Source organism: Haliaeetus leucocephalus, unplaced genomic scaffold (genome assembly GCF_000737465.1).
Source record: "Haliaeetus leucocephalus isolate CR32 unplaced genomic scaffold, Haliaeetus_leucocephalus-4.0 Scaffold110, whole genome shotgun sequence".
NCBI lineage: Eukaryota > Metazoa > Chordata > Aves > Accipitriformes > Accipitridae > Haliaeetus > Haliaeetus leucocephalus.
Genome location: NW_010972546.1, coordinates 1,659,386 through 1,685,282, shown reverse-complemented (window position 1 = coordinate 1,685,282; position 25,897 = coordinate 1,659,386). Strand labels below are relative to the sequence as shown.

The window sequence follows — 25,897 nt, the reverse complement described above, 5'->3', positions numbered from 1 at the left end:
GTTTTTGTTTACAGATGTTCTCAAACAATGATGAAGCTGTGATCAACAAAAAACTTCCAAAAGAGCTGCTGCTTCGGTAAGCCATCTTTCACTTTGTAAGCTTGGAGGCTGTGTTGTGTATTGTTATTTGCAGCCAGTACTGATTTTGCTGGTATGCTCATAAATCATGAGCTTGGATTGGGTCACTTATAAAGCCATAGACAAACAGAAGCAGATCAAAGGTCTGCATCTGCAGCAGTTTATGCTAAATATTATTAGGTTTTGTTTTCTAAAATGCTAAATTAATTTGCTGGTTGCCTGTTTTGTAGATGGAAGAACTATAGGACTAAACAAGTCCTTAATGAAAATAAATGGTAAGTATGGGCTAATGTGTAGAATAGGATTTTGCCTCTCTCTAAAATGTTCAATTTAAAAAAAAGTTAGTTCCTCTGCTCCATGGACACTTGAGTGGACTTTGTCCTGTTCCTCATCAATGAGACAGATGTTCAGCACCTGGCAGGATGGTCCTGTTGGCAAAGATCAAACAGATCAGGCTTTGTGGATCTTGGTAGACAACTCTGCCCTCTCCCTCTGCTGCCCTTCCGTATGCACACACGTATGTACCTTTTGAAATTTGCCTTCCCCTGTGCAAGAGTAGTGTGATGATGTGTGTGTGTGTGATTGTACCTCAGTTGTCACAGTTTGGCATCTTGAAGTAAAGTCGTGTTCGTCAGTGCTTTAAGCTGAGATGCTAGACTGTAAATGGTGAAGGCAATTGCAGGTGGCAGCTTGAATTATTAACACAAACAAAATTCTTACGCTGCAAAAAACTGTGTAGTACTGTCAACACTCAATGGCAATAAAAAGTCCGGGGAGAGGAGCTCTGACACAGGAAACTGCTTCTAGCTCACTTGTGGAATAAAATGAATAGGGGAAAAAAAAGTCTGACACTTTTTTTTTCTTTCGACTGCACTGTTTCCTCTGTTCTCTGTAATCTGATGCGGTTTCTTTTAGGCCAGTATTAGTCATCCAAAAGCAAGATGTATGGCTTTTAGAGCCCTTCTTGCTAATAATGTGGGTATTTGATTTTTCAGCCTAGTATACAGGCAAATGATTGTCCATGCTGTACAGAGATTGCTGTGTAAAAATCAGCATCTGGTATGTGGAAGAGAGAAGAAATCTGCGGGAAGAGCAGGATGGAGTAACAAACACGATAGGATGCCCTAGTCCAGATGAGTTAGCACAGGTTTTTTGCAGATGACAGCAGTTGTCTTCACCCAGCACTTGCCCTGAACCATTGGCATGGATGTGTTGCAGCAAAAGGGGAATTTGAAGACTTGAGAAAAACGTCTCTCTGGATTTTCTGAGAGGGGGATTCTTTTTCTGATGGGAGCAAGTAGGTGCTGCTATTGCAGATGCAACAAAAATAGGATTTGCCCTTGTGGTAAGGTGACAAGACACAGGTAGGCTGGGGACAGATTGTGAAGAGCCACTGACATGTGAGGCAAGGAGTTTGTGTGGCATAGGGAAAGCAGGGAATTTGGTAGAGAAAAAAGGTCAGGGGGTGGAATTTAATTGACATTTTGCATGGACTTCAGGGGAAGAGGTGTGTGGTCACTGGGCTCCCAAGGAGCAGGACCTTGATTAGAGCATGGATGAGCTTTCTGGTAGATTGGTCAAAGTGGAATGATCCTGAGTGGGACCAATAAGCACATCTTGGTCCGTAGGAGGTAGCTGGTGTTGGGGAGCACTACCAGACAATTGGAGAAGGATTTGTGGTAAGTAGGAGGGAGGGTCCTGCACCAAGCAGGGAATTTTGTCAGTACAAGCCACAGTGGCTGATTTCTCAGCAGTACGCATGCTTCTGCCCTGCAGAAGTGTTTTGTCTTTTTGTGTCTTGATATCACTAATCATCCTAACCTGCTGTAGAACAGAGCAAGTGTTCAGGATTGTGTGGAACCTAGGAGAAATCAGGAGACTGAGTTTATAAATGTTAAAGTTCATAAGTAATGGTTTTGAGAGTTGGAATTCACTGTTAGCATACTGTGAAAATTAATTAGTGTGGATTGACAGTGCAGCCTTTGAAAGAGAAACTTGGATGCATTTATCTGCAGGAATCTCCCGTAAATGAGTGTCACTGTCTGCAAGACAAAGACTTGTGTGTTTAAGCAGTGCTACTGTGTAATGTCTTGTTCTCTGGTTTGTTCATTCTGCAGATGGCATTGGATGTCTCATGTATGTGGTTGCAAAGTGGAAAGCTGTACTTGAGCAAAATAAAGAGTAGGAGGATATAAAAGGGGTGAACAGCAGCCTTTGTCACACCCCAAGATACAGAAATGTGCAACTCCAGTAATGCTTTTGTCTGGGAGGATGGGGTGGAGGTGTAAAGTGCTCTGGAGGGTTGTCCTCAGAAATCTCTCTTTTAAACGTGTCTGATTCAGGTGTCCTGTCGTTCTGCCCTACCATGATGCTGGTAATGGTGATGTTTGTCTGGCATTTCCCTGAGAGCAGGACTCTAAAACAAAGCTGTCCTGCAGCACGTGGGTAGAGATCAGCTGATGGCTCACAAATCCTTGTCCCGATACTGCCGTACGTGCTTCAGCTTTGTCTCCTGCCAGCTGAGTTTCTAGGAGCTTACATCTTTATACGTGAATATACCTTTTCACAGTTAAAAATGAGCCAAACCAGCAAAAAGCAGAATTCCGTTCACCATCCTCCTTCCTTTGCTGCTCCCAGCAGCTCTTTGGGCAGCATCTGGCTCGGTGACTCTGAACAGTGAATTTGTGGTCCATGTCGGCTCTGGCTGTAGTCATTTCCCCAGAAGAAGCATCATGTCCCTGTTTCCCTGTGCTGGCATTAATGATGCCCTGTTGAAAAGGTGCATTCATTCTTTGAGGGCTGCTTGCCAGTTGCTTTTTGTCCGCAAGCCAAGCCCCAACCACAAGCCTGGATTTTCTGTGGCAGTGGTGGTCTCTGCTGGTTTCCTGAAGAAGGTTTACTCTCAGCATGACATGGGGCTGCTAAACAGCTTATGCTTGGCAGGGTGAAGGGGCCTGGGCTGCGGGAGTTTGTCTTTTCCTTATTGGTTCATGGGCAGGTCAAGCAGTTTTCAATTCTCTCCTGGTGTAAGCAGCTTTTACTCCGTGCCACCTCCTGTTGCCTGCTTGCCCATTTTCAGCACATCCAGTCACCAGCACTGGCTTTGCCATCTGACCTTCAAGCCCCGTGTTGGTGTATTCCTTGGGATCTTGAGTTCTGCTTGGGACAAGGAAGCGACAGAGTGCGTGGGGGACCAGTGAGTTGGCAGCAAAGTTGTCGTTTCTCTCCTCCTGGCCAGCCCATCGGCATAAAATGAGTACAGAGCAAAATTTAACTTGAGTAGTGAGTCACTGACATAAATTGGTGTTGATAATTTTAGAAGGCTAAAGGTCTAAGCTAGCTCACCTCAAAGCCCAGAGCATCCAGGGATTTCATTAGAGTCTTGACCCTAATCTAATTAGAGTGGCAGTGGGAAAGTGAGGAGTCTTAGAAAACCCTGAGTGGATTAAGAGGTTGAAACCTGAAAAATGCTCTAACTGCAATGTGTTTTTGCTAAATTGTCCAGTGCCAAACTGTTCAGGCGAAGTCCTGAATATAGGGAGTTACTTTGCAGTGAAACAATTCAATCTGCCGCAATACCAGACTTGTTTTAATTCCGTTTGGAATACTCAGTCTGCCTTCACCTATGATCACTGTTTGATGATAAAGTTATTGGTGTGGCTTATATTCTTACTGTCAACTCTGAAGAGTAAAAAGACCAATGTAAGAGTACAGCAGTCAACTGTGAGCAACACAGAAATCATCTGTGTTGGATGTGAGAATAAACATCCCAGTTATGTGCCTTTTGATCTATTAAGGCAGAATTGGGAAAACCATTATTCAAGTAGTACTGTTCAACCTGCTGCTACTTACTCTTCTCTGCTCTCTTCCACCAGATAAACGGAATCTGACTGGGGCAGCAGGTATTTTCTAAGGGTTTGGTGCTTTGGAACAATTCCAGGAGGAATTGTCCCTCTATTACTGAGAGAGGGTCTGGAGCTGAGTAGCTAAGTTGCATCCAAATTTCCTGTCAGCCCAGTATGTTTCCTCGTTGTCAAGTCCAATTTTAATTGAGCCATAGGGTAACAGCAAGAATGCGTATTATTTCAAGTGAACATATAGATTACCTTTGCTTTATTTTATAGTGTGCAGATTGCTGAAAAGAGACCCAGCATTTATGACCCATGCTGTACTCCTGTGGGAAGATGATGACTGCTCAATCATGGCTTAGCCACATGGGCAGCTTGTTTGTGGGTTTTTGGGTTTGTTTGTTTTTTCTTTTTTAATGTTCCCCAGCAGCTCCTTGGAGAAGAAAAAACCCATCCTCAGGGCTGCATTAGAAAACTTAGCTTGGGTCATTGTGCCTGCAAGACTTTAACTGTGTTCCTGCTGATCTCTCCAGTTCATGTGAAGGGTTGTAGTTTGAGCCAATTCTGAAATGACCAAAATGTGCAACAGAGTAGTGATTGCTGCTGAGAGTAATTTTTGCAGTCTGATTCTGCTGAGTCATTGGCCAATATTCTTGAACAAATGCAAGAGCAGCTCGGAAAACACTGAAAAATGCTCTTAAGCTTTTCAGGGCCAAAGTCTCTGAGTTAGACATGGGAACTCCTGGCAAAGCTCAGCAATGTTAACCTCAGAGGTGAGAGGGGCAAGTGTTTTGCTGCGTTGACATCCCCTTTTACTGTGTGGGTAGACTGGGAAGGGAGGAGCAGGAAGTAGAAAAGAATTTGGCCAAGACCTAATAGCCCTGATAGAGGGATGAGATGGTTATTAATAGCCTGGGATTTCCATGGAGAAAGCAATTTTAATGAAAATATAGAAAGCTTGACCTAACCACTGTTCCCATGGAGGTTGATATTTTTTTGCTCCTACAATGGGAATCTAGGGTAAAAGGAAGAATTTTCCCTAGCTTCTATCATTTCCTCAGGCTTTCCTTGTATTGTTGTACATTGACATTGTGCTAAATAAATCCTCAGTGCTCACATACATGCATGAATAAATGACATTTAATTCAAGGGGAAGACTTGTCTATAAGCAGTGAGAATGGAAATGCTACTGAAATCCAGAAATGGGTTCCCAAAACAGTGTAACAGTAAAGTGCATGTTAGCTCTTTTCCAGCCCTTCTAACTGTGTATGTCTCAGCATGTCACTGCAAATTTTGTCTCATGATGAGATGCATAAGGAACAGATGAGAAGTATCTTGAACCAAACTCCTTGAATCTGTGAGTATCTTTGGGCAGTATAGAAACACAGAAGAGCATGTGGCTGTTTATTCTGCCATATCCTGACTTAACTGAACCTTTGACTGTTAAGCTACATGATACCTGTAAGCATCTGTGTTTTCATAATAGTCTGCATTCATCCTGTCAGTAACGTCCTTTTCCACCAACATTGAGGTTTCTAAAGTGCTTTTTATAAACCTGTTGTTCCAGAAAGCTTGATCATGCGATTGTTGTATCATATTGTATCATCTGAGCCTTGCTTGTGTCCTCTCCTAAAATTTGAAAATCCATGATTTGCTATGGGTATATAGCTATATACAAATATGTGGGGGTCTGTGAAGGTGTGTGGCACGCATTAACGTGCATACAAAACTTGGTGTCAGTAGCAAAAGCCTGGATAACCCCTCATAGTTTATCAGTGATGCACATGATGTTTGTTCATTGTTCTCAACACCTTTTCATCCAGCTTTATCAGCATCTGTGCTATTTATTGAAATGTGTCCCTTGTACTTATCTGGGGAGATGAGTACATCATACAGCTTTCTTGTTTTTATATGAGAGTTTCAGTAACATGTTGGTACAGGGTGTTTGTTAAGTTTGTAAGTCACACAAAAAGAACACGTTGCCAGCAACATCTTCTCATTTCTGAGTCTCTTCCAGCACAGGCAGGTCTGCTGAGAATATAGAAAAGCTTACATATGCCCCCCAAGCCTGCAGTATTGTGGAGAGATGACTCAAGTGTTGCAAGTATCCAAATGATTGTTAATCTGGGTGTACACTGTTCTCTCTTGAGAAAGTCTGGAGATTTCTGGAGCAGTGGAGTTTTGTTTGTTCTCAGAATTTCTCCTGGACAGCCATACTTTATCTGACAAGAGTATTTTATAAAATAGTGTGCAGCATTGGAACAAAATTGCTTGCCCCATACCTTTAACACTTGCATCTGATAACATTTGCCTTCTCTTTCTGGTGCAAGTTTAAAATATTAAAACATATGTGCAAGTGTTTTCTTGTAGTCGAACACTTGTATTACCTTTGCAAAAACATTTCATCCTATGGTTTTATAATTGCTATCAAAGAGAACGAGACCTTACTGTCTTTCTGCTGTCCACTTGACGACCTCTGTTTTGTGGCATATGGTTGTTTGAATACCTATAAACCATAAAATAACCATATTGATATATTGGTACGGATTTGGGAGCTTTAAATGGGCTTGGTACTTCCTTTATTCACAGATAGGGATGTATATGCCCAAGATAAAAGCATGGATGTCTTAGCCCAGTATAGCATTGCAAAGTATTACTGTCTAATTCCTTTATCCCAGTAAATAGGACAGCAACACCAGGGTGTTGGCCTGAAGACTTGGGTGTGCCCTGGCAGAGGAATGACATACCACAGAGGAGTGACCGCATCAGCTTAATCCTAAATGTGTCTCTCCTAGACACTGTACTGACACAACTGAACAAATCATCTGGCTGTGCAAGTTGCTTTGCAGTGTTACAGAGCAAAATACTCCTCCTACCTCTGTGTTAACAACACTTCATATTTAGCACAGCTGTGTGAAAAAGAAGACATAATCCATGCACCAAAATCAGGCTGTTGTGTTGCTTTGGTCTATTAACTGCTAATTATTACACTTCTACTTTTGGAGAGCTGTTGCTAAAGATGATGTTTTTATTGAACAGAGAGGCACTGGGCACAGCGATGCTCCTGTGTCGAACAGGAGCCAAAACAGCCCAGCGTGACTGTTTTGCCATATCCTGACTTAACTGAATGTTTGACTGTTAAGCTACACGATACCTGTAAGCATCTGTTTTGATAAATAATCATTCAGTTTACTGTCAGTAAATACTACAAGGTGTGAGATTAATATTTCATAGTGGCTCAGTATCTGTGTTTTGCTTTCGTTTGTTAACTGCTAGGTCTGCGCTTCTTTTCACAGTTCAGCTTTCAACTGAATTACAAAGAAGTTTTGCTGTCTCCAGTCTTTTTTTTTTTTCCTTTGTTTTCCATGTTCTCTTTATTGGTTATCTACATTTAAAACAAAGTATCTTTTATTTCTGTTACAGAATTTTCTCTTTCCTGGATGTGGTCACTCTGTGTCGTTGTGCTCAAGTTTCCAGGGTAAGAACCTTCTTCCTTGCTGGTGGATTTTAACAGTTGATTTGGATTTGGGTCATAGTCCTCTCCCTCCAGCCTTCCCTAGCATGTCAAACTGGGAGGATTTGTACCAGGGGGCTTTGTGCAACTCAACTATTGTTATTTAGTGTACCGTATTAATGCTGCAATACCAGAAACTTCTGATGGCACCAGTGAAGGGGGACTTAAAACTTGAATACCATTTTGCTGGTATCCCAAGCCCTGAGCAGGTTACAAAGGGGAGGTGGCTGACTTTTTCCCCAAGAACTCTCCAGTCAGCCTGGGTTTGTACAGGAGCCCTGCACTGATGAAAATACCAAACTTGGATGAGTCTAAAATGGCATCTTGTGTTTTTTGGTGGAGATATAGAAATTTTGATTCATAAAGATGCTGCATGGTCAATGAAGGTTTACTTTCCTACTTGGATATATTTGAAGTAAGCATGGAAGAAAAATGAGTGTCCTGTTTTGTTTAGGGTTGTTTTTTTCCTGAAGTAGCTCATAGTTGTGTGAGCTTCAGCTAATTAAATCCATCTTGCATTATTCGCTTGGGAAGATTCCTCTGACTGCAGGTCCAGTTATCTAGAGCTACCAGATTTGTTCAGATACTTTATCCTGCCAGTATCTAATAAGACACACAGAGGAAGCATCACCACAGCAAAAGTGGAAAGTTGGTTACAGGGGAAGGTGTTTATAGTGGTGTGTTCACTGTACTGGCAGAGCTGGTGCTGAGTGACGCATGTACAAAACTGATCAATCTTGGGTTCAAACTTGAACCAGAACTTGTTTCATTATTCAGAGTACCTAAGAATAAAAAAAGACTATGCTTAAACATTTTTAATTGCATTTAAAAATATCCTATGTGATGCCTAGGTATTACGGTTATCATCCCATGTTCTCTGAGTAACACAGGTCTTCTAGTGAAAGATCTTCCAGCTGAAATTCACTGTTCCAGCAGAACAATATTGACCAAAATGGGCTGTCAAAGATACTTCCCAATGTCAAGGTGTAATCCCATTTTTTGTCACTTGTTGCTGCTTACACAGTTCACAGGGCATCAGAGAACATATTGTAAAGGACTAAAGTATCTGCACAGAGCTACAGAGAGGCTGTGTGTAATGTTCCCTACATCACACATTAAAATATGCTGTGTTATAACTTGCATCCCCTGATGCGTTTCTTTTCCACTGGAGCTCTTACTTTTCTCATGGCAATAACTAGATCTCAAAACAAATATCAGCAATAAGACTTAAAATGCAGAAAATCAATTAATACTTACAGTTCTGTCGGCTGTTCTAAGTCTATACGTGGCTTGCACAAGAACTAGTATATTGTGATGGAGATGTAGTTTAAAATGTGCCTATATATGTGCACTCTTTCATAATGATGGACTCATGGTTATTAAGAGATCTAGTCGTTTACTTTGATTATATAATTAAAACTTTAAGTATAGTACTGTGTTGACAACCTTTTTGATTCATTAAGGGCAGAATTATTAACTTTCAGTTCCTGGTTCTCATTTGTAGCATGAACCCTATGAGGTTTGTTTGTTTGTTTAAAAAAAAAACAAACCAAACGCATAAGTCCGAGGTAGTAAACACTGTCACCCTGGCAGTGGTGCGTAGTTCTCAGGTAAGAGCTGGATGCTTTATCTGGACAAGCTTATAAAGCTTTGAATTTCTCCATCTGTGGGACGCAGCACCTCATGCACCTAGCTGTGGAACTGCCTTGAACACCTCTTTCTGCTGGAGGCAAGAGAGAAGGTGTGCAAGATGACAGCCTCGTCCATCGCTTACGGGATCTCACCGCCTAGTCCTCCATCCCAGCACCACCGAGTCCTCACGCCCTCAGACTAGCTTCGCTTCTCTTGTCAGTGTAGATGCCAGTTGTAGGGTCACCTTTGAGACTCGCCCGTGTCCTGGTATCCTTCATCTTCGTGTTGGTCCTGCTAGCATCCCCTTAAGGCATTGTTTTAGCTGGCGATGCTGCAGAGGGGATTAGATTCCAGCCAGGACTGTGAAGATGCCCGCATTCCACCGCTGTCTCCTGTCCCGGGCTCAGCATCTACACCTCCCATGGGAGCAGAAGTGGCCGGGGCACCACGGGCTTGCCTGTTTTGGGGACTTGCGAAGAGTGTGCCATGTAGGTGAGGGGACTCTTGTCCGAGCAAGTGATTCTGGTAACTGCACAGTTTTCCTTGTTGGCTGTAATTACTTGTTGCTTTTGCATCTGAGACAGAATGTTGTTTCTAAAAGGAGCAAACTGTAACTAGGTCCCCACTGGCATTTTTTTTCATATTAACAACACATTTACATTTTTTCCCCCGATAAAGGCATGGAATGTTCTGGCCCTGGATGGCAGTAACTGGCAGCGAATTGACCTGTTTGATTTCCAGAGGGATATTGAGGTATAATTAAGTGACATACAAACCCATTTTTCTTGTTAAAATGTAATTACAGCCTAGAATGGATTAATACTCCCAGTGTAACCCTTTTTACCTTCCCTGGAGATAGAAATCATTAATTTCAGTTCTTCTTAGCTTCAGGGAGTCTTTAAAGTCTTGGCAATCCATTCAGCTTTTGAAAATGGACAGAATTATATATCTGTATCAAGACTTAAAGGTAGTAATAGAAGGAAAGTATTTTTGTGTGTGTTCTGAAAACAGAAATAAGTAGAATAGGTATGTTCTTGTGGAAAACTACTGCTTCTGTACAGCAGAATTTAGGCTACTTTTCCTTTCACTCAAAGAAACGTTAATGTAGCACTGACTTAGACCATTAAGACTGAATGTCTTCTGAAACATGGCCTGCAATATGTCTATCCTTTCCTGTCTAATATAAAAAATTGAAATGTAAGCAAAGGTGATTAAGGGGAATGAGGTCAAAATTGTTCTGAAAAGATGCAGCTTTGGAAATGCTTCACTGTAGCTGTTCTAAATCTGTTAGATGTGGACTACTTGACACTCATAGCAATGGATGCCGCTGTTGTGCTGTTCTTAAAACTAAAATTGCATTAATCAGGAAAAGGGATGAGAAAAAAACCCCACCCTTAAGTTTCTTACCAGAATGTTATATCCTCTTCAAAACATGTTGGAGGAGGGAGATAGGGAGTATATCATTTTAACTCATTATAGACAGAGGCGTAAACCAGATGATGACTGAAGGTTCACACCTTGTGGGAACTGGTTGGAAATAAACACATTACTTGTGGAGGAAAGAGTTAAAATAATCTCTTTCTGGCAGCTGTGTATCTAAGCAGCTGAGGTGCACCGATAAAGGAACAGGCCTCTGATACTGTGACTTCTGTGTGCTTGCAGGGGTCTAAGTGGCCTGAGACTTCTTGAAGGAAGTAAATGGTGTGATTTTTGTTCTTCAAAATAAATACTTTATCTCTTAACATGGCTTGAAAGTTCTGGACCCATATAATTATTTACTTTCATAGAGGTAGAGCAAAGTTATCAGTGGTGCCTGGTCTATGGAGGTAGCAGGAGACGTGGACAGAGCGTCTCAGCCTTGCTGCTGTCGTTGGTCTGTGTAGGAGGGAGGGAGGCAGGAGTGCTGCAAATATACACGAGGCTTTTCTCATTCTTGAGTGGTTTTTCCATGGTTTTAATGTCTCTTTGTTCTCTAACACCACTCTATACATCAAACACATGTTCTTGCATAAGCATGGACTTCCCCTTTTAAAACAAAATGCTTGAATATGTTGTACCTAACCTAAAAGTACCTGCTTGATTTTCTGATGTCCTAAATGTTGTTTGCTGTAAGGAATGTAAATCCATCAGTTGATGTAAATTCCATATATTATATAAACGTGTTTGAATCCTCTAGTTCAAGCATGTGAATTCATAGGCTTGCTAGAGGAATTGCAAAAACACACGGATTGTTTCAGATTCTCCGGCCCTTCTACACGGACGTGCAGGTCGAGCTTCAGTCCTCTGGCAGCCTTCAGCCAGGGCAGCGCTTCAGCAGCGCACAGCGGCTGTAGAGCTGCTCCCATAGCCCCCGAAAGCAAGCGGCCAGATGTCACCAGAAGCTCGTGCAGAGATCTAGTTAAGCTGGTGTCCCTTTTCTGATTGTGGTATTACGTTGTACCGAGCCTGATGCTTGATATTTCTTTTGGACTGGAAAAAGAGTATAGAAGAATATCTTCATCATTATAGAGGTCTTAAATGCCAACTAGTACTTGGAAGAACCAAGGAATATTCCTGTTCTGTGATGAACAGCCACGTAGACTATAGTAGAGGAGAAGGTTTTTTGAATTTCTGGACACTGATACAAATATTCTCTCAATGATTTTTGCACTTCATTCACAGTGAGAAATAGCTGGGTAAATGCTAGCTTGTATTGGGGTCTTTGGAAGCTTCCATTGATTACAAATTTGAAATTTAAAAAACCATTTTTCTAGAGCTCTTGAACACAAATGTTTGAATCCCTTTTTCTGTGAGAATAAAACTCATGGGCTGGTTCTGCTTCATCTCTATTTTGAACAGAAATTTAAGTATATCCATTTATGGTACATTGACTGTACTTTTTTGTAAATCTTACTGCCCATGTTGTAGCAATGGCATTGCTTCTTTCACCTTTCTTGGTAGTCTGTATCGATGTCCTGGAGCTCTGAACTGGAGGAAATTCCTCAGTCATTAGCCTGAGTGGCTGTAGGTAATTGTTCCTTGTCTCTCCATCTTCAGAAGCTGAATACTTCTCCCTCTCCCTGCCTTAGATTATTATCATGGCATTTTTGTTTTCTTAGCACTGTTTTACCTAGAATAACAAACTGTTGTTAACCTGCAAAATTTTGAATTCAACTTCTTGAATCATCAAGTGACTTTTGGATTTTAACGTAGTCCTTTCTGTCTCCGACAGGGCCGCGTAGTTGAGAATATTTCTAAAAGATGTGGGGGCTTCTTGCGGAAGTTAAGCCTGCGTGGCTGTCAAGGCGTGGGAGACAATGCATTAAGGTAGTGGTATGGCTTCTTTCTGCTCTTAAATGTGATGTTAAGAATTATTCTGTTTCTACAACCACAGAGGATTGGAATAATTTATGAACACTTTGGAACTGAGATCTTTAGCCTGTGTGTCTAACTTAAAACATCGAGAGCAGTAACATATAAGCCTTTTTAACTTATCATTTTTTAACTTCACACAGTAGCCATTTTTCTCAATTCTCATTAAAATAGTGCCAGCTGCTGCTATAGGCTAAGTAGTAATTGGCACTGAATTACAAGCTTTTGCCTTCAGGCTGGGAATTCCCAAGGCAAGATACGGGGCAACATAAATTATTTATTTTATTTATTTACTACTTTATTTTGTTTGAGACAATTTTGTAAAATTGTATCTGATATGTTACAGTTAAAACAAACACTGTAAAACATCTGGAAGGCTATTGCCTGGAAAATACTGTGTTTTCCCTTTCCTTTAATAAAGGACATTTGCACAGAACTGCAGAAATATTGAAGTATTGAACCTAAATGGCTGTACCAAGATCACAGATGCGTGAGTAAAATTCTTTTCTCTGTTTGCCCTGTCATCCCCTTTTCTGTGTGTACCATGTTACATTCTCCATCCCTTATTTTTTAAGGGAAGGCCAGGCTTGTGCATGTGGTAGATAACACAATGTATGTCATGTGTAATGTATATGACTCGGAATAAATCTATTGCATGAGTGTGTCTTGTATGCTCTCTTTCAGTACATGTACCAGCCTCAGTAAGTTCTGCTCTAAACTCAGGCACCTTGATTTGGCTTCCTGCACTTCCATAACCAACCTGTCTCTGAAAGCACTGAGGTAGGAGTCAACAACATTGACTTTTGCCGATTGATTCCAGATAGTGTGACCCACCATTGCCCCATGTGTCTCATGTGCCTTGGAGGAGACTGACGTGGGCTGAGGAGTAACTGTGACTAGAATTCAGGCATTCCCCAGCAGAGCTCAACATTCACATGTTGTGCCTCCTAGTTCGCCGAGACAGAGGAGGAGGACTCAGTAAAAGCTGCCCTCGACCTTGTTTGTATCTGTCCTGATGGTTATTAGCAGTAGAAGAAGAATTCTATTCTATTAAAGTCTTGGAGGAGGCATTTTGGGGGAGACAAAAATCTTAGTTTGCCTTTTTAAAATACTTGTTTACTAACAGTCAACTTCTTCACTGTAAGTGTACCATTGTGTACTTAGCAATTGTTTACATAGCTAGAAGGTGAACACCAGCATGTGACTATTTGTCTTTTTAAACTGCTTAGGAGACATATAACTGCTTAAATCTGCTAAATGGAATTGCCAAGTAATCTAGAAAAGGAAGGGACAGACAGACATTGGTGGGAAGATATTGGGACAGAGAACGAGGCAAAAAAAACACTAAAGGTAACAATAGAGGCCAAGCTATTAAAAAAAAAATAATCAAGTGATATACCAGTGGAATAAAAGAAAATACAGGAAAGCTGTATCATGGGGAAAAAAGTTCTGGAGGGTGAATCAGACACCAGAAGAAAACACTGATTTGAAAGAATAAATGAATGATTAAATTATTTTTGTAGCTACATTAAAATACTTTGAGCCTGGTTTTTCCTTCCCTTGAGGGTCTTCATCCTTGTCTCTAATTTCACATGGTCAAATTTGTATTCCAGCTATCTTAAATATATGGTAGCATGTATATCTCTTCCTAATTACAAATTACACTTGAGTGTTACTCCTACTGGCAAATGCAAAGTTACACCTGGAAAGTTTGAAGCAGCATGGCAGAAATCAACCCTATTTTTCGCTTTCCTTGAGGGTGGTTTGGTTATGTTCAGATCCAGAAAGCCCACAGTGTCTGTCCTTGTATAGGAACTGGGAGGTGTCCAAAATGGGATAAATCAGTGGTCTTTTACCCTACTAATACTCTGCTTTAGAGCTCCTGATACTGCCTCTGGAGAGCTCTTCACACCTGGAGATTGTTTGACAAAAGTGTTCCCTGTGGGTGTGTGGGGTGTGGGTGTACATCTGTACTGACGTGGGTTCCAGAAATGGGAATTTCCTAGATTCTGGCTTGAAGCAGGATTTCTTTCCAAAACAAAACCAAGTTGCCACACGCTTCTCCTTTCACCTCCAAAGTGAGGGATGCCCACTGCTGGAACAACTGAATATCTCCTGGTGCGACCAAGTGACTAAGGATGGCATCCAGGCTCTGGTGAGAGGCTGTGGTGGACTCAAAGCCCTGTTTCTGAAAGGCTGCACGCAGGTACGGCTCTATGGAGAGTGCTCAAATTGAATAATAACAGCTGGCTTATTTCTGCTGTAACTGAAAGTATAGGGATAAAGTATTGTGGATTTTTCTATTTCCAGAAATGTTAAGTTACTGAAATTACTCACAATCTGTCTGTTGGAGATTAACTGCTTTTACTGAAATTCTTTAATAGCTTTGAGCTCAGCATGAATAGTGGGACAGTGAACAAATTGCATATCTAGCTGTAGAATCATTCTTCTTTTTTCCCGTCGGGAACACATTGCGCAAACTTTTTTAAAGAGGAGATAACTTTGTTATTCATGGCTAGACCCATCCGTTTCTGAAGGCTCAGAAAATTTTAGAAAGCATGACAGTATTCATCAGCACTGGTGATAGTATTTCCTCTACGTGTCGTTTGGATCTTGTAGTTAGTCAAAGAGAGTCACCGTGTATGTGAATCCTTGAAAAGACATTTCTGCAGCCAGTCAGGAACATAGTACTATTCCCTCAAGTGTATTGTATAGCTCTTGAGCTGTAACAGTATATTTTGAAGAGGCTGCAGAGGCTGTGATGCTTGTATTTTGGAATATATAAATGGTGCACTAACTCTTACAGCTGAAAAGGGTTTTTTTTGCCCCCTTGTTATGCTTTTTGTCATTTAGACTAAGTTCCTTTAATCTTTCTTTACTGTCTTACCTGGTGAATCATTGAAAAGTTTAATATATTAAATAATTCCCTGTATTACGACTTTACTAAGTTATATCAATTAGGAACTGGGGTGTGGGGAACATCAACCTTGAGCATTACTCTTTTAATGAGCAAGAGCCCCTTGCAAAGCAATTTCACAAAGAATGTGGGGACTAATTCTTATTTTATTTACTTAAGTGGGCTGGAGTCTTTTTAACGCAGACATAGGCTAGAAAGGAGCAAATGTGTATCTCAGAATCTTGTCCTTGAAAAAAGAGAGTAAAACTGACCCCACAGGAGTTGAAACCTGTGACCCAGAGACTCCCGGGAGTTTAAGAACCTCAAGGTAGACCTGGAAAATGATCTGATCTGTTAGATCCTTGTACCCAAACAATGACAGCGCTTATTTGGTTTGGATTTTGGGGGTTTTTTTGGTTTGGTTTTTTTTTTTTGAAGGTAAGGATTCCTTAAGTATGAGTCAATAAGTGCCATTTTTGTCTGCTGTGTGTAGATAAACAGCTATACAGTTTTGTTTTGCAAAAAGCATATTTCTCCTGTGTACGAACACAGGAAGTCCTGAAAGCTTATTATGATAAGGAAAGCAACAATACAGCGGTTATGTGCACAAAGCAATAATACCCTTGTGTGCACAAGAAAGCCCAGCTGTAAGGGCTATAGTCAGTAGTTTTTCTAAATTTATACTACTGTTGGATTTTTAATAGATGAGGTGGGTATACATGGCTGTAAAAATGACTTGATTAAAGATACAACAATCTCAGCCTATTTTGAGAATCCAGGTCATAGAAACAGCTTGAGTTTCTAGTAATTTATGAAGTTGTGAGTAATATTGATGGCAATACATCCTTGTTATCAATTACTGGCCATCTGTTCTTATAGATATAAGAATAGGAGGCTTTTTTATCATCAGAAAGCAACCTGGATATGTTTGTGCTCCTCACATTGAAGTAAGGCTTTTTTTTCTGAGTTCCAGTATTGCAATATAAAAATAGTGTTACTTACAGGCCCTCACTAGTGAAGCATTTCCTTAATTCCTGTAAGTTATTTCTGATTTCACTACTTGATTTGTTAATTATGCATGTTTGATCATGCTTTTCTTCAAATCAGTAACTTAGTGTTGTGGGTCTTTGAACTCTGTTCCTGAGATGGTAAAAAAAAAAAAAAAAAGGCATGCACTTATTGCTGTGTATTTTGAGACTGCAGTGTATTGCCCTCCTCCCCCATAGGTATACAAACCACAGATGCTTTATTGTTCTCAAAGCCTTATTTGAAGATTGCTTCAAGTATTAACAGGTTGCTTCAGTCTCTAAATTTTTCTTTGCAGCTTGAGGATGAAGCTCTGAAATACATCGGTGCACATTGTCCCGAACTGGTGACTTTAAACCTTCAAACATGCTTAGTAAGTAAAGCTTCCTATGATTTCCCAACTCAGCCATCACTGTGCATTTAGAGGCCATCTCTAAGCAGAACCATGCAGAATGTACTCCATCCCAGAAACGTCATCATCTGGGCAGACAGGGCAATTGTAAATTTACGAGACTTTTAAAAATAGTTAATGAAAAACAGCTTTTTGGTAGCATTCAGTAATGTTGAATAAGCCCCCAAAACACTGTGATAGCATTCACTTTGTCAGAATTGTTTGTCTCTTTGCCCTGCCCATGGGGTTTCTAAACTCATTTGCAGGACTAGCTGGAAAAATTCTTTCCATTGGGCCTGAGTGTTTGTGTGGTGATCTAGCCAGATGGTTTCTCTGGTCTCTATAAAATTGAACCAAGAAGTGCAGCTTCCCTGCACAGAAGGGCTGTAAACCAGTTATTCTGCAGTGCCAGAAATGTATATTTATGCCAAAAAAGAAATTGGAATGGGCTCTTTGTACATACCATCATGCGGTTTGTCTGATGCAGTAACTGGACAGTCTCTTCCTTTTCCACGGAAGTGGGCAAGGCCTTTCGGGGCTGCAGGGCTGTCCTCTCCCAGTCCTGTTTGAGGAGTAGCTTTACCAGTTACTGGACTGGCTAGAGACTGGTGCCCATCCATCTGAGACTAGGTGCCTGTAAAGGAGGAGCTGAACTGTTAGCAAGTTGCAGCCCTGCGTCTGGGGTCTAGCGGAGAGGCAGGAAGGGGAGAGACAAACAAGCAGAAGGGAGGAGAAAACTAATAAGGTTCTTGATCGCTATAACTGAAAATACCAAGTTCTACTCAGTTTTGTCTCACTCCAGAACTTGGGCTTACCAGCCTGCAGACTTGCTGTTTGCTATTTCAAAAGAAGCAATGCCAGTCCCTAGGTTGGTGCTTTTCTGTGGGAATTGAGTCTGGCTGCCTCTGAAAATCCAGAACCTAAGACTTAAGTGAGATTTAACCTGGTCCTCTAGCATGCACAGCCTCTGCCACCTATTGCCCCTTTTTCCCTTATCCCGCTCCCTGCATTGCTCTTGATCCCGTGCGGCTCCTTGGCACAGCCCCACCAAGTCACAGCCCCTTGTGCTCTTGCTTATGTGGGGAAACATCTGGAGCAGATTTGTGCACTGTTGCCATCCCAGAGCAGAGCACGCAGGGCTGAACGGACCCTGCGTGTCCGGGGACGCAGCGGGTCGATGGAGCTGCTGTGCCATGGGGTGAATTTAACGTGATTTTGGCTGTAAGCCTGTCTCTCGCAGTTCAGGTTTTGGTCCCGAACCACTGAAGTGTATTTTTAAAAGGCTGTTTGTGAAAACAACCTGCTGCTTATTTTGTGGGTAACTCTGACTGTTGGGTGCTTTCTCATCTTGAGTTTCAGCCAAGAAGGTCTTTACAAGCGAGGGTTGCAAAGGAAGGCAGGAGACCGAGTCTAGGCCTGCTGCTACAGTGCCTTCCCCCATCGCTCACGTGGCCCAGCTCAGAAACGTTTCCGTGCATGTGGAATCACTTTCCGAATGTTTACAAGTCACTTCAATGTGGCTTATCCTGTTTCAGCTGCTCCAGTGAAATACTTGAATGCATTTTTGGGTTGAAAGAAGCATAACTTGGCCTCAGTTAAGTGCCTGGTTGGAAGCCTGAGAAGGAAAATATGCAGTGCCTTGCACCTCCACCTACATTGTTATGGCTTGTGATGTTGTTATTGTTTTTCTTGTAGCAAATAACAGATGATGGTCTCATTACAATATGCAGAGGATGCCACAAGTTACAATCCTTGTGTGCTTCAGGCTGCTCTAACATTACAGATGCCATCTTGAATGCCCTGGGACAGAACTGCCCAAGGCTTAGGTAAGTTTTCACTGTGGAGTTACCTGAGCTCCAGTGACCTGTTGCATGTTGAGTAAAGGATCTTGGTGACATGGTCATGTAGTATTTGAGACAATTTAGAGTTTGAAGGTGTTTCTGAAAGGACACTTTCTATCATTGGGCTTTTTCCAGGCATTTGCTATGGGATGATCATAATTGTACCCAAACTTCTGGTTTCTAAACTTGTGAGAGTAAAACAGTGGTAAAAGAGCTCCATGCCGTGGTGGTGTGCACTGCCAATAGACTCGCTTAGTAGCAGTCTCCTTTTACACCATTGTGTATCTACTTTTTGTTCTTTTATGAAAAACAGTTGAGGTTAAGTTACTTCTGTGTTGAGAACTGAAAACACATTTAAAAAACATTGTTTCCTCTTGACATGTGATATTAACAGGTTTTTCACAATTTTGTAGCAGGTGGAATTTGTGCAAACTTTCACTCTGCTTGACAGAGTGGGCTTCCAGCGACATCTCTGCAGGTGCTTGGGGGTTTTTTTTAATTATTTTTTTAAGACTTTTTTTATTAGGACAAATTTCTTCAGGAAGACTTTGCTATAATTCAGAAAATGGCCAGGTGCAGAAAGAAGAGACAGTTTTATTATCTGACATCTGTAACAGCCGAGTGGCCTGTATTAAATGGCATAAAATACATGTCTTCCTGGGGAAAACAAAACACAAATGTTTTCCATGATATCTCACTTAAAGAATTACGGGTACAAAGTGTAGCATACAAGTGTATGGAAACCAGTTTTGAAAGAGGAAGGTAAAATATGATTTTGGTTCCAAATGGTTTCTATGCTTATGTTCAGCTGCAGCTTTACAGTATTAAGCTCCATACAGTAAAATGCGTAATGCACTTCAGAAAGTTGGCTTCCTTTTCTATAAAGATAGATAAATATGTTAACAGTGTGAAGGAAACCTCTGTAGAGCCGTGGTAACTGTCCGCCAGAAAGTTTATCTGTTTTCACAGAAGCAAGTGGTTTGCCTCTTTGAAGACTTCAAACTCTTCTGTTGTGGCATTAAATATTTATTCTCTAATGCTCATCTGCCAGGTTGTTGTGTATTACACCCTTTTTCACGATGAGATCTGTATTTGGGGTGGAATCCAGAGGAGATCACTCGGGGAGGTTGTGGAGTGTCCAGCAATGAAGGTTTTTAAGAGCACCTTAGTCCAACATTTGTCAGATTAGACCTCCCTGCCTTGTAGCGGGGTACGGACTGGATGACCCTTGGAGTTCCCTTTTAGCCTGACTTCTTTTTTTCTTTCCCTGTGACCTACACTCAGGTATAGAGGGTGGATGCTCTGTGCAAATTATCTTCTCAGAGAGCACAGCCTAAACCGGGTCAAACTTTTCTGGGTTGCTGGAAGCTTTTAATGAAACACTCTGAAAAGCAAAATGACTCCACCATGGTTATTATAAATTCTTTCTGTGCAGAATATTAGAAGTTGCAAGGTGTTCTCAACTAACAGATGTGGGCTTTACCACTCTAGCTAGGGTAAGTGTTCATTTCCACTTTTTCATCAAGTATCTTTGCTTTCTTTTCATGATAGATATGAACAAACAGTAGCTTTCTCTTGAATGTAGATTTTTGTAATGCTTTTGATCTTGACGTTTGAGTGGAAGCTAATTTACAAAAATTAGGTTGTATGTAATCTTTGCATTGTCCTGACCCACACATCTAGGAGGATGTGCATCCAAACTACATGAAATGTTAAATACTTGGCAGTTATAAACTTTACTGTTTGTTTTTCTAGATTAATCTGTGTTGTGTACAAGTGACCCTAAATTTGACTATCTTTACTTTCTATGAATAAAAAAACCTCTGTGCCTTTAAATGAGTGAAATTGCTAGATTTCCTTTACTACACTTGGTGCTGCTCATAAAGCAGCAGTAAACTTTTCTTTCAGTTATGATGTTTCGTGGAGAAAAACCTTCATTTTTAAAAAGAACTGCTTTTATTGTATTTGTGTTTATATTTGCTGTCTGACCTTTGCACTTAGTTTGTGTGTTTGGTCTTCTGTTTGTTCCTAGAACTGCCATGAGCTTGAAAAAATGGACCTGGAAGAATGCGTCCAGGTAGGAGGTGCCACCTCTGGCTATTTCTCTTTCAGCACGGTCACAGCAGTGTGGAAAGATGGGGAAAAAGTAGTAGATTGTCTCCAAATGAGAGCTTGATTTAGAATCCTGAGCAAGAAGATGAGATGTATTTGGATATGAAAATACTGCTTCTGTAGTTTGTTCATATTTCATAGCAATAACTGCTGCTGTAAATAATAAAAAATCTTTAATAGTAATAGGTGTGTCCTGAAGGTCATGTAGTAGATGTGTGAATTGTGACCCTTGACACAAGATAAAGTCCCAGAGTAAGATTTGTATGCATAAGGCAAGGAAAGGTTTGTGCTACATATATTGCTAGAAATAATGGAAGTTACATCTGTTTTGAAAAAAACGTAGCCAGATTGTTTGAACAGCAGTGATTTTATAGAGGACATGGCAACAACCTGAAATGGGGTGCCCATGCTACCATTAGCCTTCCTCAAAGGCAGTGGGATGTAGTATAACGAATGTGTTATTGCTGAGTCTCTTACAACCCTGTGCTGCAGCTGTCTTTGTTAGTTTTAAGGAGGTCTCTTGTATGTGACTACACACTGTTCTGTAGGGTATGTGCTATAAGCTGATATCCGTTCCAAGGTAGCATTTACAGGGGGAAATAGTTGAATTTACTCAAGATCCCATGAAAAATCTGTAACCCTAAGGATAGATTTGAAATTGATTCAGATAAAGACAGTGGAGATAATAGGATTGTGCTTCCTGCCATGAGAACAGTGTGACCCCGGTATTCTGTACTTCCTGATGTTTACAGGGCAGAAATTGAGATCATCACAAGAGGAAATTAAAATAGTCCAGACAGGAAGTGATTTAAAGTTAACCCAAAAAAGGAAGAAGAAAAATTGGGCTGTGTCCTTGGACTGACTGCATTGAACAAAGACATCCCAGCAAGTTCCCTTCTGAATGCTTTTAGATTAGAAAACCATTGTGTTGAGTCTCTTTCTTCCTGAAGAATAAAGAGGAACAATTCGGCAATCCACCAAGCTGTTGGAAGGGGATTTGAACACCTCTTGTACTTTCAGACACAAATATTTAGGAGACATTGTGGTGTTGAAGAGGTCTGCTCACTTGCTTCTCTTAATTGTGAGCTTATTTCATGAGAGCTACTTAAGGAAGTTCAAAAAAACAGCAATACCTCTGCCTTAACAGTCCCTTAAGGACATGAGTTGATTTCTGTAAGGGAGTGGAAGAATCTGTACATCTGAAATTTGGTCATGCAGGAGATGAGTTCCTGAGGGGCTCAGGAGAGTGACTGTGGGGAACACTGTTGTGGATTAGGCGACAGTTTGCAGTTTTTCTTTCGTTGCGGGGGGGGAAAGTCCTTGAGCAAAGCACCCAGCATGAAAGGGCTTTTTCTTTTTTCCAGATAACAGACAGTACACTAATCCAGCTTTCCATACACTGTCCACGGCTTCAGGTTCTGGTGAGTATTATAAGTGAGACTTTCAGCATTTTCTTTCTATAAACAAAGGGATTTTAAGCACTGCCTGTGGGGATTTGTCTCTTTGACTTCATAGACATGTTGTGAAGGCTTGGAAGAATTCGACTAGAAACTTGACCCTGAAGAACCTATTGTCCCTCCCCTACTGCTAGCATTAATCATACGGCAGGCACCCACAGCTGCCTGAAAATGAATTATAGGACACTGGATTCTCCTGGTACCAGCCTCTAGCTGTCCTCAGCAAGCCTAGCAGAGTCTTGTCTACAAACTGGGCTGTCAGTCCATATGTAGGAGTGAAGACTGCAGCCCTTCTCACTGGTAGTGTGGAGCTGGGCAACTGAGACCTGGAAAGCTTGCTTGCTCTGGAAAGCAATGTTCCTCTTGGTCTAAATTTCTGGGAATTTAGTCTGTCTCCTCTGCGTCCCTGCGTGTGCTGCTCCGTTGCCATCATGAGAAAACCTGTCCTGGGAGGTGGGGGGATGCAGTGAGTGGGTTCTCCTGTGCAGCCATCCCTTCCACACAGTGTGTCCCTCAACAGAGAAACAGGCTGATGCTATCTCCTAGCTCAAGCCCTGCTTCCTTCTCAAGAACTCCTAAGATGCAGCCCCTCCCACCCCTAAAAAATGCACCAAGTAGGTGACGTTTTATTTCTGCTGGTTCTTAAACGCAGTGACAGGGTCCTTCCCATGATGTGTAAGGCCACGGATTTTACAAAGGCTGTTTCTTCAATAGCAGAGGTATTTATTCTGTTTCTGTGCCGTCCTGTCTTCTGGCCCTGTGGGTCTCATCTTTCAGCAGCTGCCTTTCCCATTGCGCTTCAGCTATGAGTTTTCCTTTTGCAGGCACGTTAATCATTGGAGGCCCCCAGAGCCCAGCGCCTGGGGTCTGGAGTGCAGCAGTGGCTCCAGTGCAAGGAGGGAGTATAGACCTGTCCAAAAAGCCAGTATGGCAAACCAGTCCAAACCTATGAGATGTGGGCCATCTTCTTTCCTGTCCCACCGTGTCCCCCGGCAGGGTGTTGGCTTCTGTTTGCCAATGGCAGAGGCTGCTAACTTGCTGTGTTTGGATGCAGAGTTTGTCCCACTGTGAGCTGATCACGGACGATGGGATTCGTCACTTGGGAAACGGCGCCTGCGCACACGACCGCTTGGAGGTGATCGAGCTGGACAACTGCCCTTTGATCACGGATGCCTCCCTGGAGCACCTGAAAAGCTGCCACAGCTTGGAGAGGATAGAACTGTACGACTGTCAGCAAATCACACGGGCAGGGATCAAGAGACTCAGGGTAAAAAAAGGAAATTAAAACACTGCTAAGGCTGTGACTTGAGCACTTTATCTGGTGGGGAGGAGGGAGGGCTGAGGTTTCAGATTCCTCAGGATCTGGTGCTCATTCTTAAAAGTATTGTGAGAACCATCATCTATGAATTTAATAGCTGTCATGCACTCAGAAGATTGGATAGGGACGAACACTAGCTGGTGGGGAAGAGAGATAATTGCTGTGTCCACTGAGCAGTAGCAGAAGGGAACAGAGGAGACCCAGTGTCCAAGTGCTCGTTTTACAGGCACTCGTACATGACAGTGCTCTCCCAAATGGGGGACCAAGAGTTTGTGCCACAGCAAATGTGTAGAATGGCACCTCTTCTCCACTACTTTATATGCTCAGTGTAGATTGTAGTGCACTTTATACTGACAGTTCCCATGTAAATAACTCGGGCTAATCCTGTAATAGAGTCAGTCTGCTGTAGGGGAGGCTGCGTGGCCTTGTGAGTGGGACAGAGCCAGGGCCACTCTGTCACTAGCTGCCAGTCATCTAAGGCACTCTGTGTCCCAGTGATTCCCTCCTGAGTTTATTTCTCCATCTGTGAAAGAGAAGTAATGATAACATTTTATTTGCAAAGAGAACACAGATCTGTACAGTTAGATGTTGTTTTGTTGCCCACAGCTACCACAGGATTAATGGGGAGGAAAGAGCATCATTTTTCCTATTCCCTCTAACTCTCATTTCTGGTCACAGAAAGAACTTGCTAATCCACAGTCTGTGGGAAAATCACACTGGTGAACTGAAAGAGTTTGACTCTAGTTTTTATGTCTGTGTTAGTTTGTAGTCTGAAGACAAGCAAGCCAGGCCTATTTCAACTTCTCTTTGACTCTTGCACTGCAACTACACTTGTCACTTGACACGTTGTGTTTGTCTTTTCAGACCCATTTACCCAATATTAAAGTCCATGCCTACTTCGCGCCTGTGACTCCACCTCCTTCGGTTGGAGGCAGCAGACAACGCTTCTGCAGATGTTGCATCATCCTATGACACTGGAAGTGGTCATCCTTGCAAACTGAGTATTTAATTACACTTGTAGAATTACGGTGGACACCAGTATCTTCAAGGAAAGCGATACCAGTGTCATTTGCAAGGGCCAGTGAGCAGGGCTGTGGCGCCAGGCCCCTGTAGCCACCCATACACATACATATACACACCCCACCTGTTCCAGCAAACTGATGAACTCGGCAGTATGGGAGCTGGAGCTGTGTTGGCTTTTTCTGTAGGTGGATTGGTATAATTCTGAACCATTCCTACTGGGCATGCTCAGATGAAATCTTTGCGGTAAGGAGGGGAGGTTTTTGTGAACCCAGAATGACTGTTGCTGCTGTTGAGGTTGGAATAGTAACTGAAACGTGTTGAAATGGGGAGAGGGGGAGAGGAAAGGAACATGCTTTAACCCTGCATCCGTTGTCCAGAAGGAAAAAAAAAAAAAAAACCAAACAAACCTGAAAATCCCAACAAGTTTTGTGTCCATTTTTCAGTGAGGGAATGAAACAGCAGCTGTTGTGAGACATGATTTACTCGTGCTTCTCTACTTCCCGTTCCCTGCTGACCACCCTGAGCATGCTCACATTGAAGGTTCACCTGTTTCTTCTGTGTTCTGTAGCATCCAGCTCAGAGGCTTCCTAGATTGTTGTGATATAGCTTGAAATCTGTAACGTCAGGCTCAGGTTTCTTTTTACCCTCCCTACATCCTGCTTTTTTTACAGATTTCTAATTCAGTAATTTTTTGAGATTTACCAAACAAAAGTACGAATCAGTAATTGAAATTTAAAAAAGTACTTTTTACCATTAGAAGCCTGAGCCTGTAATGACCTGTTAGGAAGATTTTTAAATGGCAAGTGAGCTGCGCTACAGGCTAGGCTCTTGTAGGCTTCTTGGCCTGTTTTTATCAGTGGTTGGGTGTCCGAATTTGTTTTGCATTTCAGGTTTTATCCCAGTGACAAGAATATAACTCTTGATAGAGGGAAAAAGTTATAGTCTCTGTTCTAGTGACTGTAAGTTCCCTACTCCTCCTGTCCTGTCCCTCCGACCCTTCATCCTGCCCCCAAGGAAAAGCAAAGTAGAATCTTTTTGCTTGTTGCCCTGATCAAGAAATAATCACTCGCTAATGGAAGCGGGAGAAACAGCAGGCCTGAAAATACGCCCTCAATTATTGTCACGTTTTTGTACGCTGAGGTGTGGGTGTGAGCGCTGGGTGATTTTGCTGACTTTTGATCTTCCACAGGTAAGTGTCTTGCCCTGGAGAAGGAACCATCTGAATGAAATGGGGGTTTGCTATGTGTCAGTCCTTCCCAGCTGTCAGGGTATGTGTTCATAGCAGCTGGTGTTGAGGCATTCCAGGCAAGATTAGCCCAGGTGCTTCAGAGGAGCGTAGACAGCCCGGGCCAGCTCTGTGAACTCCCAATTCCTTGATGCTGGCAGTTCCAGATGCCCAGTGTGAAACAT

The 25,897-nt window shown here is 42.0% G+C and overlaps 1 protein-coding gene across 1 annotated transcript; it reads left to right on the top strand.

Annotated features, from left to right (window-relative positions):
- Positions 1-14: 14 nt before the first annotated feature.
- On the top strand, positions 15-24,884 carry FBXL20 (F-box and leucine-rich repeat protein 20). The gene is made up of 14 exons (XM_010585537.1): positions 15-76; positions 7,350-7,404; positions 9,751-9,825; positions 12,284-12,378; positions 12,845-12,913; positions 13,108-13,203; positions 14,503-14,629; positions 16,644-16,718; positions 18,432-18,562; positions 20,013-20,073; positions 20,610-20,654; positions 22,054-22,110; positions 23,201-23,413; positions 24,329-24,884. Exons 1-14 carry the CDS (start codon positions 15-17, stop codon positions 24,434-24,436), a joined length of 1,269 nt encoding a protein of 422 aa, XP_010583839.1. The 3' UTR covers positions 24,437-24,884.
- Positions 24,885-25,897: the final 1,013 nt, after the last annotated feature.

Excerpts from the sequence above, each read along its gene's own strand:
- FBXL20 (XM_010585537.1), top strand. The coding sequence starts at position 15 with ATGTTCTCAAACAATGATGAAGCTGTGATCAACAAAAAACTTCCAAAA. Across the intron at positions 20,074-20,609 it reads GCTTTACCACTCTAGCTAGG|AACTGCCATGAGCTTGAAAA; the intron begins GTAAGTGTTCAT and ends GTTTGTTCCTAG. Across the intron at positions 23,414-24,328 it reads CAGGGATCAAGAGACTCAGG|ACCCATTTACCCAATATTAA; the intron begins GTAAAAAAAGGA and ends TTGTCTTTTCAG.